At 42.3% G+C, this 17,595-nt stretch overlaps 1 protein-coding gene across 1 annotated transcript in view; it reads left to right on the forward strand.

The window, feature by feature from the left end:
* The window catches only part of sox6 (SRY-box transcription factor 6), an 81,485-nt gene that overhangs the window by 52,213 nt on the left and 11,677 nt on the right, over positions 1 to 17,595 (forward strand). Inside the window, exons 8-10 of the mRNA XM_076110259.1 lie at positions 6,637 to 6,786; positions 8,946 to 9,126; positions 9,344 to 9,531. Of these exons, the coding sequence (XP_075966374.1) occupies positions 6,637 to 6,786; positions 8,946 to 9,126; positions 9,344 to 9,531 (519 nt within the window). The remainder of the gene's footprint in view (positions 1 to 6,636; positions 6,787 to 8,945; positions 9,127 to 9,343; positions 9,532 to 17,595) is intronic.

Here is a 17,595-nt window from a genome sequence, read left to right on the forward strand (position 1 = left end):
GAATGGGGTAAAAACAGTGCCTCCAAGACCATGACTTGGCTGACCTTTACAAAATACAGTAAACAAAAAGAGGTGCATTTTCCATTAATTGAAGTCTGTCAGCCTGTCACATATTCCGCCTGCTGGCTGCTATTTACCCTGCATAGAGACTCCCCTTAAAACAGCAAGGCAAGTCAAACATGCCCTTTTCTACATAGCTGGGATCAACAAACCATGTGACTGCCACCACTTACTCTACAAAGCACTGGGAGCCTGCTATGATTAAAAACATCATATCAAGCCAGACCTGGAATAAAGTTAGCGTTGACTCCTCTCTTTGGAGCAATAATAGCTTCAGCACCCTCTTCTCCTTCAAAATGAAACTATTGAAAAGTATACTCCAGTACGTGTTTGTGTTTGACAGAGAGGGCTCAGAGGTACAAATGACAAAATCACCAGAGGAGAACAAAACAGAATAAGAACAATTTAATTTGAGTTGAAAGTAGTGCAGTGAAGTATCTGAGCTGCACTCTAGAGGTGCCTTAGGGCTCCTGTAGAAAAAAAGAAATGTGACAGCTACTTTGAAATTAACACATTATGTCCAGTGTTATGATGGTGCAACTTGTAATTTAAACGCCACTGGTAAGATTATTTGGGATAAAACATGACTAAAGTTAAATAAGGTGATTTAAGCACAGTACTCCACTAAACATTTAAACTGTTCTGAACTTTTCTAGTTTCACCTCCAAGCCCATTCTTCATCAACACACACACAAAATCCCCCACACATATGGCTGAATAGGCTGCCCCCCAAAATTAAAATATCTCTTCCTGTCAGCTGCATGGCAAGGTATAATTTTCACCAATTTACTCAGTTTAGATTGTGCATTATATGAACCTTAAAAATTATCTTATTGGAAGAATTAATTCCCACAATGCTGAAGAGGTAATGTGATCAGCCATCCAGTCAGTGAGGCTAGCCGCTCCGTCAGTCTTAATGTTGGCCACGTAGCCGCTTCACAATCTCCTCTGTCATAACAGTCTGGGATCCTTCCCCCCTATTCCCCGCCCTCTCTCTCCAAAGAGAAGAAAACCCAACAAGGTAACAAAGGCTTAGAGCTGATGGATGTAAATGAATCTTCCAGGATGCGTTTGAATGTTGGAGACTGTAATTTGCTTGTCAATACGAGGTGGTAGCATCACTCCGGTGGCTGGCAGTCTGCAAGTGGCTGTCACCAGGCATTGCTGTACCACAAGGCAATTTCACTCAATGTTTTCCTGACAGATTGGCTCTCGTCCTCAACTCACAGGAGAGGAGGCGGGTAAACTATCCAGCGCGACATGCCCCTCTTCATTAGTAGCCACACAGAGCGGGGATGAGCCCAGGACCAGCAGGAAACAATGGCTCGATCCCTGCCTGTCCTTCCCTGATTACAACTGACACCTCTCACCTAACAGAGGAAATTGTGTTCAGATTGTACCCCAATCTGTCCCGACACCTACTATATTCAGTTGAGTGAAGAGGCAAGAAAGGGATTTCCCTAATTCCACAAAAGACTTTTCTATTTGGGATAGCACTTAATTTGCTGTGTGTACGCTACACCTTGCATCGCCCGTCCTTTTTACAGAACCAGTAAACAGGAGGAGGACCTTTGAGAAAGTCCCGTTTTTTATCATTGGAAGCAGACTTTAGCGTTTAAGCCATTTTAAAGAAAGTGTTATTGGATAAAACAGAACATCTGGGTTCTCTGTATGCAGTATCACAGTTAGGACTAAATAAATAGAAACCCTCTGCTTTCAATCAGTCAAAGCTCCATTTTCTATTGCTTGCTGTCTCTGTCTCACTGTCTTGCTTTTCCAATTTCCCATCCACATCTTGAACCCTCTCTCAGTATCTTAGTTTGTGTATTTCTCTTTGAATTACTCCCATCCTCTTTTCTTTGCTCATTCTGTCTGTGTGTTGCTTTCCCCCCCCCCTGAATTGTCCAGGCCCATCACATCCTTATGCTTTATAGCGCTGGAAGTCGAGCCGCTTGAGTTAAGACTTAACGCCGCAATTACCATCCGCCGTATTTGCCATGGCATCTTTCTAGGCCCATGATAAACCTGGGCCCAGCCTCAGCTAATGCTCCCACTGTAAAGATGAAAAGCAGCCCACATGCTCAGCGACAACCCGGACCAGATCTCAAGCAGACAGACACATCTGAAGGAGTACTCAGAGGCTTAGACTACTAGAGTGATAAGAAAGAGTGTTACACAGTCAGGGACAAACAGGAAGAAAATGGGAGAGCAGCAAACCGCACATTATCTTTTGTTTGGATGTAAATGTCTCTGTAGTACAGATGTGAAGAAACGGCTTCCATCATTAACAAGTGAAGCACTTTTGACTTTGAAAGAGAGAGGGAGAGAGGGAGGAGGGGAGAAAAGAGAGTACAGACATACTGTAGAGAGCAGCTGTTTCTGTGTTTATGAGCAGAGGAGCTCGGTCTTTGAAGGTAACCCAGAGCAGTGCAGCGATGCTAGCTGTGTGTGGAAGGCTGGCTAATAGGACAGCTATGTGAGCAGCTGGATAGAGGCAGTGGTGAACAGAGGGACAGATGGACAGATAGAGTGGATAATGCAGTGAGCTGCACTGAATGGGAGGGCTGGCTCTGGGGCCCCTGGGCCTGGAGAACCCACACACACACACACACTTACAGATGATGGGCTGTGTTTGTGTGTGAATGTGCGAGAAAGAGAAACTGATAGACTTCAACATATACGTATACTGTAGATGTAAGATAGAGAAAGGCAAGAGGAGGGGTTAGAGCAGAGCAGGTTGGGTGCCAGCAGATGAGACAGATGTTGGGCCATACTGGAAAGCATCGGCACAGTGCACCAGGACGCCTTCCTCCACTCCAGACATCTGGGCCTAGCCTGGGTCAGCCTGCCCGGTCGCCCTGGGCAATGAGCCTGTACAAGCCTTGTGGCAAACGGGGCTGGCGCTGTACTGCCTTTTAAATGGTGCGGTGCACTGAAGCACACTTAATGCCCTCATATCCAGCCCAGTGCTCAGCACCCAGGCCAGGCAGAGGTGAATGAGACATTGACAAACAGACACACTCGCACACAAAGAGACAGGAATGTGTTCAAGAGTGTGGCAGTCATTAGACAATGCTCACCTCATGTAAAATGCAGAGGATATTAATTGGATTAAGAATTGTTAAGGCAGTTTGTTTGTGTATTTCCTGCAGTTATAAATGCGCACTGCTCCATCATTGCTGGCAGCAAAGAATCTGACAAATATCTGCCGCTGTATTTTCCAGCACTATTGTCATGCTGTGACTGACTTTTTAAAAGTAAAAAGAATATACACTTTTGTTTTTTCACTGAAAGTTTTTTTTCTTATTGTAAAGCATTATGCTCCATCGTTTGCAGAAGGAAAAAAATATATTAATGAGCACTACAAGGAAATCAATGCTTTTTTTTAATAGTATCAGCTTTGTTGTTTTACTAAACAAACAGGGGCAGATGGTCTTAGTTGCTTATCATACTTCTGAGATGTCTAGCATTATTGGCAGAGTGTGTAATTTCAGTGTCATGTCGCAGGTAGAAAAGTGAACCTCCCCGTTTAACCTCTGCTGCCTTCAGAGGGCTTGTTTTTAATTACCAGAGGCTAACAGGCTGACCTTGGGCGTGCTGCACTCACTTTGAATCCATGCTTGGTGAGATCTGCTCCGCTCTACTGGGAAGCAGGGAATGATGGGGTCAGAAGGAAGACCTTAGATGTTGTATTAGCATGTCTTCTCATTTAAGTGTCTTGTATCTGCATTATGAAATAATGTTTTACGAAGAAAGGCAAAACCTGTCAAAGCATACTTTTTTTAACACCCACATTAGCTGTTATATTCATGTTGCTATTTTTTTATTTGCATACAAGATGTCCCATAGTGTGCGGCTCTATTACATGTGGCTTAGAAGATGTATATTTTTCCCTGATCAAAAAAGCAAAACAACTAGTGTAAAGGGGGAAAAAGGGAAACAGAAGGGTCTTGAGCTCCACTCAGGTCTTTGCCTACTCCTATAGTACCCCAGAGTTTGAGTATTGACTTTCAGCTTGACCCTAAATACCATGAACCTTTTGCCGCCCCCACCTGGCAAGTAGATATGATAAGGGGTTATTAGATGTGAGATAGTCAATTGGGGGAAGTGGGCAGATGTCTTCTGCTTAGGGAGGCCAGCCATGGCAGGATGCATAATCCCTCAGCTTTTGACACCACAATGCCTTTTAAATTGACAACTTCCTGTTCTGTTTTATGAGGTTGTTGTTTCTAACTTGATTATGTATTGAGAGTCAAACAATAATTTTGTAATGCATTGTAAATTACAATTTATTTTTCACCGAGACATACCCCAATGCTAAGGCAAAGGTCTCCAGACTTCACTCATTGAAGGTATTTCATATCTACCCTTGAGCAGTGTATGGTGGGTTAACACACCTTCCATCTGTCTCTCCCCCTGATTTTATTTATTGTTCTTTGGCTCTTGGAGGCAGAGTGTTCCTTGTTAAAAGGATAAACATTGATTCTCACTCCATGGCACTGAATCTCTAATCAGTGCTGAAACAGGGCACCCAGACTGCGTCTAATTTTAGGCAATGCCTAATTATGCTCTTTTTCCGGGACAATAAAGTTCTTCCCACTTAAGGTCAGGGGCATGCTCGTCAACAGGCCTGTTAGCAAACATCTGTCCAGCAGACTCCACTTCCGCTCCTCTACTAACACTAGCCTGAAGTGACATCCAGTGAACGGAGACTCCCCTCTCTCTCTCTCTCTCTCTCTCTGTCCTGTCCCCTCCCACACAAACACACATACACATACACAGTCACACACAAACACACTGACACGCAGAGTGCCTTTACCACTGACATTAACTAAGTCTAGCTCAGATGTGAAGAAAATAGAGTTGGCTACTGTGTCCGTTCCTGTTGGAGACAAAAGGCTGTTTGTGAGGGAGGTGGGGGCAGTGCTATCATTGTAGGAACATAATCGGTCTGTCATTTCCGCTGCCCATGCGCTGTTGTTATCCCCAGGTCCCCTGGAAGAATGGACCTTTTGTACTGCCGCTTATGTGGCAGCGATAAAGTTTCTTACAGGAGCACATATGTGTTTATAACTGGAGATATGTGAGCGAACATAAAGTGCTTTGTTTGGCTTTAGTCTGCATCCACACTGTCAAAGGTGAGGCCAGCGGGGCCGGGTCACTTTTTCCCATCCACACAAACGCAGTCTGTATGTGACCAGTCGAACCAGGAAATGAAACAGGGTTTGCTGATTGTTCAGAGGAAAAGAAATTAGATTCTTTCTGACAGCACCATCTGACTGGATAACGCAAAAAAAACACAAGGTTTACCTAGTGTGAGGATAGCGGGAGGCCAGTGGGGGAGCTAAGGGGCGCTATCTGTCTGATGAAGTGAGGTCTAGGGCTATATGGAGTAACACTCTTTCTCAGACAGTAGCTCTATTTGACAGACCCCTGCCATTTGCAGCAGGAGACAAAAGCCAATCTCATACCTTACCTGGTGGCCAATACATACAGACCTGAGGCAAAGAGAAGTGTTGGGCACAGAAAAACAAGCACAGAAAATGATCATCAAAGCTGTCTGTCATTTGTTTCAGGTTGTAATGATATGAAAATGGGTGCGCAACTTCATCTCAAGACGTTAAACTGTAGCTTTATCCAAGATAAAGGATGAATTACTATGTCAAAAATCTGATCCAACCAACAGTTAGCAGTCTGTGGCTCACCAGATATTTTTCTAGTACTCCCAAACCCTCATATCAACGTCTTTAACCAACCCTTTTTAGTATATGCCACATAATCAGCCCAGTGGTGGAAATGTAAATTGAGCTTTCAGAGTTCAAACCTGTTACAGGCCCAACTGTTATTGAGTGCTTCGCCCAGCCATCTGAACCACCCTCTTGTGTGGTAATGTCACCAACAGTTGGACATCTTACTGATTTATCGCCAAGGAAAATAACGGTGATTACATCAGAGTTCTTTGTGCAGGTTTCTAAGCCGTAATAATGCATGTGTTTAATATATTCTGTGATGGCAGTCCAACTGAGGTTGGGTTTCTGACATTGTGGAATGGGACTGTCTCACATGGCTGTGTGGAGACGAATCCCAGGCCAGGAACTTCAATAGGAAGCTGTGTAGATCTAGAGAAATGAGAGATCTTTGCTAACACACTTGCATCCAGGCTGCAAACTTTTCTCTGTGATGAGTGGAAAATAGGGGCTCCAAGTATTTTGAATGAAAGCCATCTCTGTGTGGTTTTTAAGACTGCTGTCTCTCTCTGGGTTCAGCCTTTGAAATACAGTTAAGACCTTTGATGGAGGTTCTCTGCCAGCCTCATGGAAAGAGAGGAAAGACGTAAGAGAGAGAGAGAGAGAGAGAGAGAGAGAGAGAGAGAGAGAGAGAGAGAGAGAGAGAGAGAGAGAGAGAGAGAGAGAGAGAGAGAGAGAGAGAGAGAGAGAGAGAGAGAGAGAGAGAGAGAGAGAGAGATGAAGGCCGACATAGAAGCAGAGAGAGTTCTAGGGAGAGGAAAAGACAGACTATAAAACTTTGAATGTTTGCTGGATTTGGATGTTAACGGGTTTCTCCACCTCCCTACAGCAACTGTATGCCGCCCAGCTTGCCAGCATGCAGGTCTCTCCTGGAGCCAAGATGCCTCCACTCCCTCAGCCCCTCAATGCCAGTGGGCCCATTTCTCCCTCTTCTCTGAAGAATGACAAGAGTTCCTGCAGCCCCATCACTTACATCAAGGTACAACTCCTTCAACCTGCCCACCCACCAGCCTAGACCTTGAGTGGTACTTGACCTAGCCTAGCCTAGTTGGTGCTCCCTGAATATAGAATCATCTACACTGCTCACTACTTCAGTGTTACAGCCGGCCGGTGCCGAGCCCAGCCTCTAACAGGCCATCAATCTGTGGGGCTTTAACAAGGCCCTCTCTCTCTTAACCAGACTTCTGTGGACACGGTTGCTATGGCTATGGCTGCTCCAAGCCAGTAATTTGTGGAACACATGGTTTCAAATTTTATTTTTTCACAGTGAAAAGTTATTTTCTTCCTTTTTTCGTAACTGAAATGGAATAAAACAATTACAACAGTGCTATACAAATGCTGACAAAAGTTAAGTGAAAAGTGGAATTGACGACTTTGTTTGCCTTGTAAACAAACCAAATGCAGGATGTGTGTTTGCTGCTGCTGTATGGCATGGCTCCACTAGACCTCCATGCAGAGGAAAGGCCATGTACATCATCCCCACTTACCGAGACTATAATCAGTAACATACGCCCATTTGGAGTAGTTTAGCGTAATAATATCACAATGGAGAAAGACCATAAATCATGTCGTAGCAGGAAGGCTTTCTCTTCACACACGCATACACAATCCTCCAGGTCTCCTGTCTCGTGGGATTTCAATTAGAATATTGCCATTACCATTGTATTCATGTATCATTTCATCACATTAATACAATTCTCTATTTGTCAGATTACATGGATGCCAGTTAGACCAGTATTAATACAAAACTAATTCAAGTGAAAATATAAAAAATATCACAAAATTGAACAAAATGAATTATACATAAATGGAAAGTAAACATATACAAAGTCAAATTAAATCAGATTGCCTTTAGTACTGTTTGTCTGCTTTCAGCATCACTGCATGACAAACTGTTATTGGCACAGAAATAACAAGGCCTTGGGGCAGTCTATGCTTGAGCCATATGTTTGGACAAGGAGACACTTGGGCTTTGAAAAAGACTGTTAACGACAGCGTGAGCCCTAATCTGATTTAAAAGACTGCTGTATACACAGGGTGGTTTATACTGTGCAAAGTGACATTTCTCTTCTTGGATGTGAATGTTTGAGTTGTTTCTATTCAGAATCATTCAGCATTTCTTGTATTCTAAGCAACGGTGCATATTGATTTTGGTGTGTCTTAGCTTACAGGGCAGTTTGTCTTTATTATCTCGGAATTTTCTTAAATTTCAGGTGATCAAATATTCCAAATATGGATTGATAATATTTTAAATGTTTCATTCTGATTAAATCCTAATTCATTTAAATATTATATTAAACATTTATCTTAATGTTTCAATATTTGGAAAAAAATCTGGTCTTTCTTTTCAACATGAGTTTGCACACAATTACTGCCAACTTTGATAACTCGTATAGGTTACTTAAAGTTACTCTTGTTTTGTGTGCATTTATCCTACTCTTAAGAGTTCAGTGTTTAATCTATTTCAAGCAAAGGAGCAAGCTCTGAAAGGCCTCCCATTGTGTATCTGCAGGCACCCATAGAAAATACATGCTTGGTTTGAGTAGACCAGATGCTTAGGATGACACCTTAGCATTTATGCATCCTCTTCTGACCTCATCTCAGAACTACACTATTGAGTTTTTCTCCAATCATATTTTTTTTTAGGAATAGGCATATCAAAGCACATGATAAAACCAAGTATGCACAAATGAGGATTGAAATTAGAAAACAAGTTAATGAAGTAGATAATGCAAGTCGACATCTGATGAATGGAACAGCTGTCTTTGATCATTGGCACCGCCGTTATCTGGTCATTATTTATTCTTCGAACCAGAGTACAGACACAGGGAGGAGGAGAGGGAGAACAGATGAAGACGTACAGAAAGACAGAATCTGCTTTAATTAGTGTGAACAAAGGCACTGGGCAACTGTGAAGAAGATCGCAGTGGCACAGCTCCTAAGGAAGGATGGATGAGGAGAAGAGAGGAAAAAAGAGAGGGAAAAACCAGAGAGGAGGTGTGGGTCAAGATAGGGTTCCTATAATTAACCAGGAACAGAGGAGAATTGTGCTGTCTGGGAATCCTTAGCCCCTCCAAAAATGGAAGGGAGGGCACACCTACTAACATCTGTCTCCTCTCAATACTCCTGCTGCCGTAGGAGGAGGGAACACAGCCGCTCAACCTGTCTGCTCGGCCAAAGACGACGGACCTGGTGAAATCCCCCACATCCCCGACACAAAACCTGTTCCTCGGCAGTAAAAGCAGCCCCAACAGTCTGCTCAGCAAGGGTGGTATCCCCGGCCAATTCATAGGAGGCCTGGGCCGGGGCTCATCTCTGGGTAAGACCTTTACTTCACAAACAAGATCCCACCCAAGCACACAGATTTGATCAGCTCAAACACACACTATGCACTCACATCCAGGGAGACCACACTGCAAGGTTTCGTTAGGTTATATCTCTCACAAATCAATGCCACTGGATGTTGTGTGAAGTTGTTTTTTTCTTTTTTGGCAGTGTGTGTTCGAGTGGACTAACTCTGTTATGTGTGTGTCTAGATATTCTGTCCAGCCTAAACTCTACCGCGTTGTTCGGGGACCAGGACACAGTGATGAAGGCCATCCAGGAGGCTCGGAAAATGAGAGAGCAGATCCAGAGGGAACAGCTGCAACATCACCAGCAGAGCATGGAGGCAAAGCTGTCCGCCCTCAGTTCAGTGGGCCTCAACAACTGCAGAGTTGACAAGGTTAGAACTACTATCATATAGTCTGTCTCTGTTTTATCCCTGATTCAGCTCTTCTCCATTGCAAGCTTTTTCCATAAAGCAAAAAAAAAAAGAAAGTTGACCACAATGAATGCTCAGCTCACACCGCAAGTAGCGGAGGAAAGAAACTATTAAAGAAAGTGGAACATGGTGATTTTGATCTATCAGTAATTCTTAAGGCTAACATTTTTTTATTTAATCTGTGTCCAGGGTGGTCGTATTGATAAGAGCTGGCATAGTTCAGTGTGTACATGAGTGTTTATTGAAATTAGTATGAATATGCTTGTGTGTGAGTGTGTTTAGAGGGCTCTGCGTTGTTGATGTTGGTGTGAGGGCCGTGACAGGCCATGGCGGTGCCCGGTGTGGGTTAAGAAGACTCTGATGTCTATGCCCAATTAAAGCAGACTTGCAGCCCTCTCCGTCCCCTGACACAGGATGGGGCTGCTTTGTACCAGGAGCACACACTCCCAGGGATTCCCTTTAAAAATATCTTCAATCGATGAGTCAATCAAGGAGAGAAAAAAAAGCTGTCCTCCTCTCTTCAGCTTGATGCCATGTTGCCAGTTGGCTGTGAGGAGCAGGCAGGAACTGGGAGCGATGCTCATTAATATTTCAGCACCTGACACTTTCAACCAACAGCCTCAACTAGGTCAATGTATATGTAAAAAAGTCAATGAATATCTATTTTGATTTCCCTCTTATTTGGTGTTTGAAGGAGATCACTGTCTATGCAGGTGGCAATCAACTATGCTCTTACTAAAGAGAAGCAAATAAATTGGTGCAGCCCACAGAGAGGACAGAGACACAGCCTCTCCTTACTAACCCAAACTAAAAAAAACCTCAACAATAATCAGTCAATTATTACATTATTACATTTTTGTATTGTCATAAATGCTCCATGTCCCTGAATTTAAACAAGAAAACAGGCTGCTGTCTTTGTTTCGATACAACATGGTATGTGAGGCTTTGAGCATGAGAACACAGGAGGTACAGCTGCCTCCCTACCTCTCAACTAAGGGGAGCCTGTGGTCAACCAAGCAGCCGAGTCTGCCATGACATGAAAGCGGTAACTGAACAATGCCTGTAAAGAGCCGTTTTCAACCGGCAGCACACACCTACAGCTTCATTGTCCTTTGCAGGTAGAGCTTAACTTTTTTTTTTTTTTTCTTACTCCCTGCTTAGTCTTTTGTGTAAGATTTAGTTTGGTTTCCTCCAAATTTTGGACTTGTCTGTTCAACGTATGTTAAAGCTATCATCTCAGAGGAATAGAATGCTTTTTTCCTTGTTTTTCTAAAGGGATTTGCTGCTTGAAAAAGTCAGTCACTCTTCACCTGTAATCTACCTTTTGTCTGTGCTTGCCACCTGAGTATGGAGAGCATGTTTTTAAGAGCGAGAGAGAGAGAGAGAGAGAGAGAGAGAGAGAGTGTGTGTGTGTGTGTGTGTGGGGGGGGGGGGGGTGAGTGAGTGAGTGAGTGTTGGGGGGCAAGGTAAGTGAATGTAAAAAGGCCAGAAATTAAAATACTATTTAAGAAATGAGTATACAAACATAATTATAGTATTAATAACACAAAAACTAAACGCCAAATAATGGAGCAAGTTCAGGTGGAAAAAGTGATCGTTGCATTGCATTTTACACACACCCGCCTCTGTTTTCATTACAGCATCATTTAATGTCTTGTTGAATGACACCTTAACCGAGCTCATGCTTGACTCTCTGCGTCGTGCAAATCATAGTGAGATATCGTCACCTCTTAGTTTCAGTGACACTGGCCCTATTAGGGTGGTGTGAAATGAGAGGCACGCTTTATCAAGTCAGCTAAAAGAATTGCCCCATCATCTTCATCCTTCGGCTGCAATAAAGAACAGTAAGCTGTAATTCAGCGGTGAAATGAGAGAGAAGGAGAGATAGTCTTTTGCTGATACAAGCCCACGAAGTAGAAAGGTTTGAATGCCCCTGATAAAAGCTTTCACTTTGGTCAGTTTCAGAATATTAATATTTCAAGAAAGCGCCTCTCACCTGACATAAATATGGTGCGGTGTTTAATAGCTCCCCCCCTCCCAGTGTCTTGTTTGGAAGTTTATCATAGAGAGAGCTTACATGAAGAAGAATCTGGAAAGGTAACATTAATGGGATTAAGGAGAGGTTAAGATCATCCAGCGTGGCTGTTAGAAGGGGATATTAAATATTGATTTATCCCACTGTAATGACCGGGGAGAGGAGTGGTTCTAAGTGCTGCTTACAGATGGATCAATTCATCTTTTCATAAAAAGTGTGTCAGAACAGTACAATGCATTCCTCCCTAACCTTTATCACTATGACTCTAGCTCTCGCTCCCTCCCTGGTCATTGCCCTAGGAGAACATGGTGTAGATCAGGCTCTCTGTTCCACACTATACAAGCCTTTAACCTGAGGACATGTAAAATATTCATTGATTACAGGAGCGGATTTTCTTTCTAGTCTTTTCATTTGTCTGTTTTTACTATATCCCGTCAGTACAATAAAACCTTTTACAACCCTACTGCAATTTACCTTTTTGAAATATTTATCTAAAAGGTGTTATTGTCTGCGGAGGGCAATTACTTTGTTCCATTATTTACCATCTCCTCCTCACCCAGTGGAGGCTTTTACCTAGATTGTGCCAGAATGCCTACAGGTCAAATACAGTACATCTGAATCCATTTGTAACCATTTGAATTGTTTCCCCCAATTATGCACTGTAGCTATAACCGGACATGCTGTTTTTTCAGGGTCACGGGTGAATAAATATGAAGCATCTGTATCACTCATGTTTTCACTCAGATGGTGAATGCAAAGATTCAACCATGTTTCCATCTTGTCATCAACATTTATGGCCTACTGGAATATATGGCCAGTAGATCAGGGACCGCTGATGAATATTCATTGCCTCAGCAGACTGAAATAATATTTTTCTGAGAGATTTAGACAATGTATTCAAGTTAATTGGTCTAAATCCAAACCCACAGTTTTGAAAATTAACTAAATCAATCGGAAAATGTTTCTTTGCCCTTGTTATCCTTAATATGTTCAGACAGCATATCATCTCTCATATCAAAGTTTACCTGTAAATGTAACCAACCATGACATTCAAATAACTCACGAATCTATTGCTTCGTCTAATTTGTCAATACAGAAGTGGTCAGGTGTAGCCAATTGGCAGCTTTGCCAGAGCGCATTGAAAGGTGCTGCTGGTCCTTGTTGCAGACAAATAGTATACTTGTCTGTAAACGGGAAATTGTAAAATACCTGTAAATGAGCACCTTAATTAATCTTGCTCTGAAATGTGTGTTAAATTCAATTTCATCCTCGGCAAACTGTTGCCTCTGTGACAAAATATTTTTCACTTTAAATTTCAAATTGTTCAATGTTATTGACTAGTTAAAAAGCACACCATAGGCTAAGCAGAGATGAAGAGATACGTCTTTTCACATTTTGGGCCACTGACTGCCTTCACCCAAATATGCAGTTTATTGGCCCAAGGCCATTAGGTAAGCCTGGTTGTTGAACTCTGTATTGTCAAGTATGACACATTTCTACATGGACGCATCAATTTCTCTTAAGTTGCGATTGACGTTGCATATGCGATGCCCTGGAGGTTGTGTGAGATAAAATATATTCCTCTGCTGACATGTCCCTAACTGGAATCAAAAGGTGAAAGGCCAGTGTATTAACCTATTGAACTGCCCTTTTTTGCCCTGAAGCACCTCCTTTCCTCAGTATTGATGACTACAATTGGTCATTTGGCATGTCCCAAAGCTCAGCCTCTAAATATTCAAATGGAGCTTACACTGGTGCTCCACAAAATCCAGACTCCTAACCTATTGGTTATAGTGGTTGTACTGGTCTCTCCTCTGTATGTGTGTAATTGTGTGTGCATACACATGTGTGTGTATGTGTTGCCAGGGCTCTATTCAGGCAAAGCCCTCACAAAGACTTTGAATATAATCTTGTCTGGTCTGCAGCCCTGGAAGCAATTTTCTGCTCCTTTTCGGCTGCTGTCTTGGAAATTGCAAACCAAGGCGTTTTGGCTGCAATGTAAATCCTTGGCATACAAGGGTTTGCCCATCCAAATTAGATTATGCTTAGCTCCCAGACACTGGCTGTAGCCAGCAAGTGCTATTGTGAAGATTGCTTACATTAATGCTTTGTCCAATTATTCATGTTTGCCAAAAGAATAAAAATAATGTATGACTCTGGATAATATGTGTGTGTGTGTGTGTGTGTGTGTGTGTGTGTCTGCGGGCTCCTATCCCAGGTCCGGTCTTTAGCTCTGTCTCGCCTCTTCCGCAGAAAGACATCAAGACAGCATCTTGGTTGGGTCATTTGGCGGTGGTGGCTCCATTATTTTCTGCAGGTGTCATTTTACATGGTGAATTTCTGGCCAGCTTCTGTTGCTCAGAAATGCTGCTGGCCTCGGTGGCTAAGACCTGTGATGCCGCACTCACCACAAGGCACATACAACAAAGGATGAGGAACAGAATAGGCCACAATGGCCATTTATAGTCTATGGTATTGTTGCAGCAGGAGCATAATGGCTGCAGTGTCCAACAAGTCTTGAGGTTTTGTCCATATGTGAAAGGGGTTTTTGTAATGCCGCAGTTTATAATGTCCTGCTGTTTGCAACCTGGAGGGTTTGATAAGGCAGGAGATTTCAGACCAACTTAACATTCCCTGGAGGACCCAGTGAACAGTTCTGGATCATTGAGGATTGGAAACCCGTAAAACTACACGATGTCAACACAAATGATCTCAGCAGTACGGAGAAGAACTGAACACTGAGTCAGAAATTGGTCACACGGAGAGAAAGTTGCATATTACACATACAATTATGACATTTTCAACATCTCATTCTGTTGAAGACGGCACAAAATTGCAATGTTTTATACTCAACAAAATAGGTATAATGTATTAAAGATTATCTCAAAATGTCCCAAAGTAGACACAACAGTATGTAGAAGAAATCCAGATGTTTAGACTAAATGCACATTTGAATTGGCACTGAAAGGTCACATTTTGTGGGTTTGTCTTTTTTCTTGCCAACAAAAAGTAACCCATCTTGAATAATTACAGCATATCCTTTTATTTAAAAAAAAACAATAAACATTAAATTGGCAGAAAGCCCAGAGTAGAGTTACCTCACAATTTTTTTTTAAAACATACTTTAAGCCCCTAATTTAATTAAAGGCCATTCCTCCCTCTAAACAAATGAGGTGATGCCCTGGCAGTACAAATTGGACTGGAATAGCTGGCCATCTCTGCTCTGTGTTGAGGACAACTACTATAGAACAGATGCCAGCCTTTTGTGGCTGCTACTGTTGATTTTGCTGCTGCCTGCATTAGCCTTAGCAAAGGGAGAGCTCCGGGTAAAAAGAGAGCAACAGTCTGCATGAAAGTAACTGTGGGTTATACCGCATGGCTGGATGTACTTAACATTTAAATGGTTCAAAACTAGCAAAAACTACTGGAAAGCTGCAGACTTATAAATGACATTGCAACTGGTTACAATAAAAATATAAAACAGATGAGGCGCTGAGCTGTGAGGAGCTGTAGCCATGTTAAAGTGCAGTCTTTGTCTCCATCAGGGCTGGGACAGATTGTTGAGGGGTTTAGCCTGAGACCCTCAGAGAGAAGACTCTGAGGGCCACAGACCACAGTGATGACTGACACTTGATACACAAAGCCCTGTATTGTGGTCAAAGAGCCATTGCCTTCAACTTGCCACATACCAGGTGTGTGATATAACCAGAGCCAGTTCTGCACATTATCACACATAAGTGGCTGTTTAGGGTCCTGCAGCTGTTGAAGGTTGCAATGATGAAAATTTCAAACATATGCAGTCACATGTTTTCCACCATAAAGGAAACATGGATGAGATTTTACCTATAGTTTAGAGATCTTGGAAAGTAAAGGGGTTACAGCTGTCACAGAAAGGGCTAGACATGTAGTTTACTGTTTATACACTACACAGCCAAAACATAACCAGACTATTATATGACTTTAAGTTGGCAACTGATTATTTTGGAAGGAGTAAAATGTGTCATGCCTGCCAGCCGGTTGAAAGAAATCTAGCAGTTTTCTCTTCAGATAATCATTCTGATGTCAAAATGTTTTGGCAAGCAAACATGCCAACTTAATCTGTCCTTGTATCGTCTAGTTTACATTTTTTTCAATATGGAGTCGGTTCATTTTGTTGCCAAAATCACACAAAAATCACAACAATCATAACAAAAAACTATTTATAACGGTGAATTGAAATATAACAAAATTAATTAAAGCACGTTTTGGACCTAACCTAGATTCTAGTCCTATAATATTCAACAAGGCCTGGTTTGTCTATTTTATTCAAGGTATACGGGACTAAGAAAAAATTACATCATTTTTACCACCAAAAAGCATAAATTGTGTCTGTTCTATGATGTTAAATGAAAACTTTAATCCAGATTAGTTAGATAGTTGTCATTCTGTATCGATATACCTGACCCAACAAACTGAGCAAACTCAAAAAACATTCCCGCTAATCTGCACCAGAGTCTACTTTACTCTTCTGTGTATTTTTCTTTCATCTCTATTTGAACAATCCCAGGCCATATGGCTTTGCCTGTTGCCTTGAGCTATTTACAAAGGAGAGAGTGAAGGAGTGTCAATGCGTTGCCTAAATACAGGGCAGGAGTAAGCACAATGCACAGGGCCGTCGGCCACCCGCCTCTGCCCAGAATACACCCTGTGGGCAGAGCAGCAGGCCTCCGGCACATGTTCTGCGGCCGGCCAGATTAAAGCTCTCTTTACAGCATTGACGAGGGCTCTTTTGGGTTCCCTCGCCCAAGAAGTTGCAGAGACTCCACTATCTCTCCTCTTCCCACTTCTCTCTCTTCCTCCATGACTCATGACTACACAGGACTGGCTCATGACATCACTTGGCGGCAGTGTACAACTGAACAAAATTGCATCTGTTACCAAACTTTGAAGACAAAAGACTGCACAGGCAGGGCAGATGAGATTATTGTGGGTGGCAGTTTTCCACTGCAGCTCAGAGTGCATTGCTATAATTTTAGTTGTGGGGTGGAGAGCTGCATGCTGAAGTCATTTGAGGGAGGGACCGCTTGTTTGCCAGCGGTCGTGGTCAAAATGGGAGGGGAATAATGTGTACTGTTACATCTTTTATTTCCTGTCTCTTTATCTTAAATTTTACTTTTATCTTCTGTTGCTCCCTTGTACTGTACAATCAGCCGCATACACTCCCTCTTTTCCTGGCTGGATGGCCAGCTTCCCTAGATACTGCATGTCCTTTGCTACTTCTCTGTGTCAGAGTGATCAGTAAAAATTTAATGATACTATAAAATAATAAAAGTGCCATTAATTTATCACAGCACTTGATGCGTGGGCGGTAAAGAAGCATTAGTTCACTGAATATTTTCAAACCTTAAAACAAAACCCTGATGCTCTGCAGATAATTTATTGCTCTAATTCTAATTCACAGATATAAATTACCAAACTTAACCAATAAGTATATTAAGCTCAGTATATAAAAGTTGATGAAAATTTGTGATACCATATTGCACAGATTTTCTGATACTAATTAGCAAGCTAACACAAGGAAGGGATGATTACTGACTGTAACTACTACATTATGTCAAATATGTAAAGTCCGGGCTTTTATTAAGTATATGAACATGTTTCTATATAACAACAAAGAAACACATAATCATTTTTATGTCAAAGCTACCTCAAAGAATCCCCCAACAAGAGACTCATTCAGTCTAGTTCCCAGCTGTCTAATGTGCTGATGTTCACTAATCATATGACTTTGTGCGATGGAGAAAGAAGTTCAACACTGAGCTAGTTATTAATGAAATTCACTGATGGATGGGCCCTGTTCACTCTCCTTCTCAGCCCAACATGATGCTTAATGATCATGAGTTTATAAAAGGACTTGATTGATCATGAGGGACCAACGAAGCGCAGAAGAGGGACGAGATGACTACTTTATTACAGATATACAGTACCCATGAACGCTGTGTCTTCCTAGT

This window comes from Anarhichas minor, unplaced genomic scaffold, assembly GCF_050575085.1.
Source record: "Anarhichas minor isolate MPS153535 unplaced genomic scaffold, ASM5057508v1 ptg000042l, whole genome shotgun sequence".
NCBI lineage: Eukaryota > Metazoa > Chordata > Actinopteri > Perciformes > Anarhichadidae > Anarhichas > Anarhichas minor.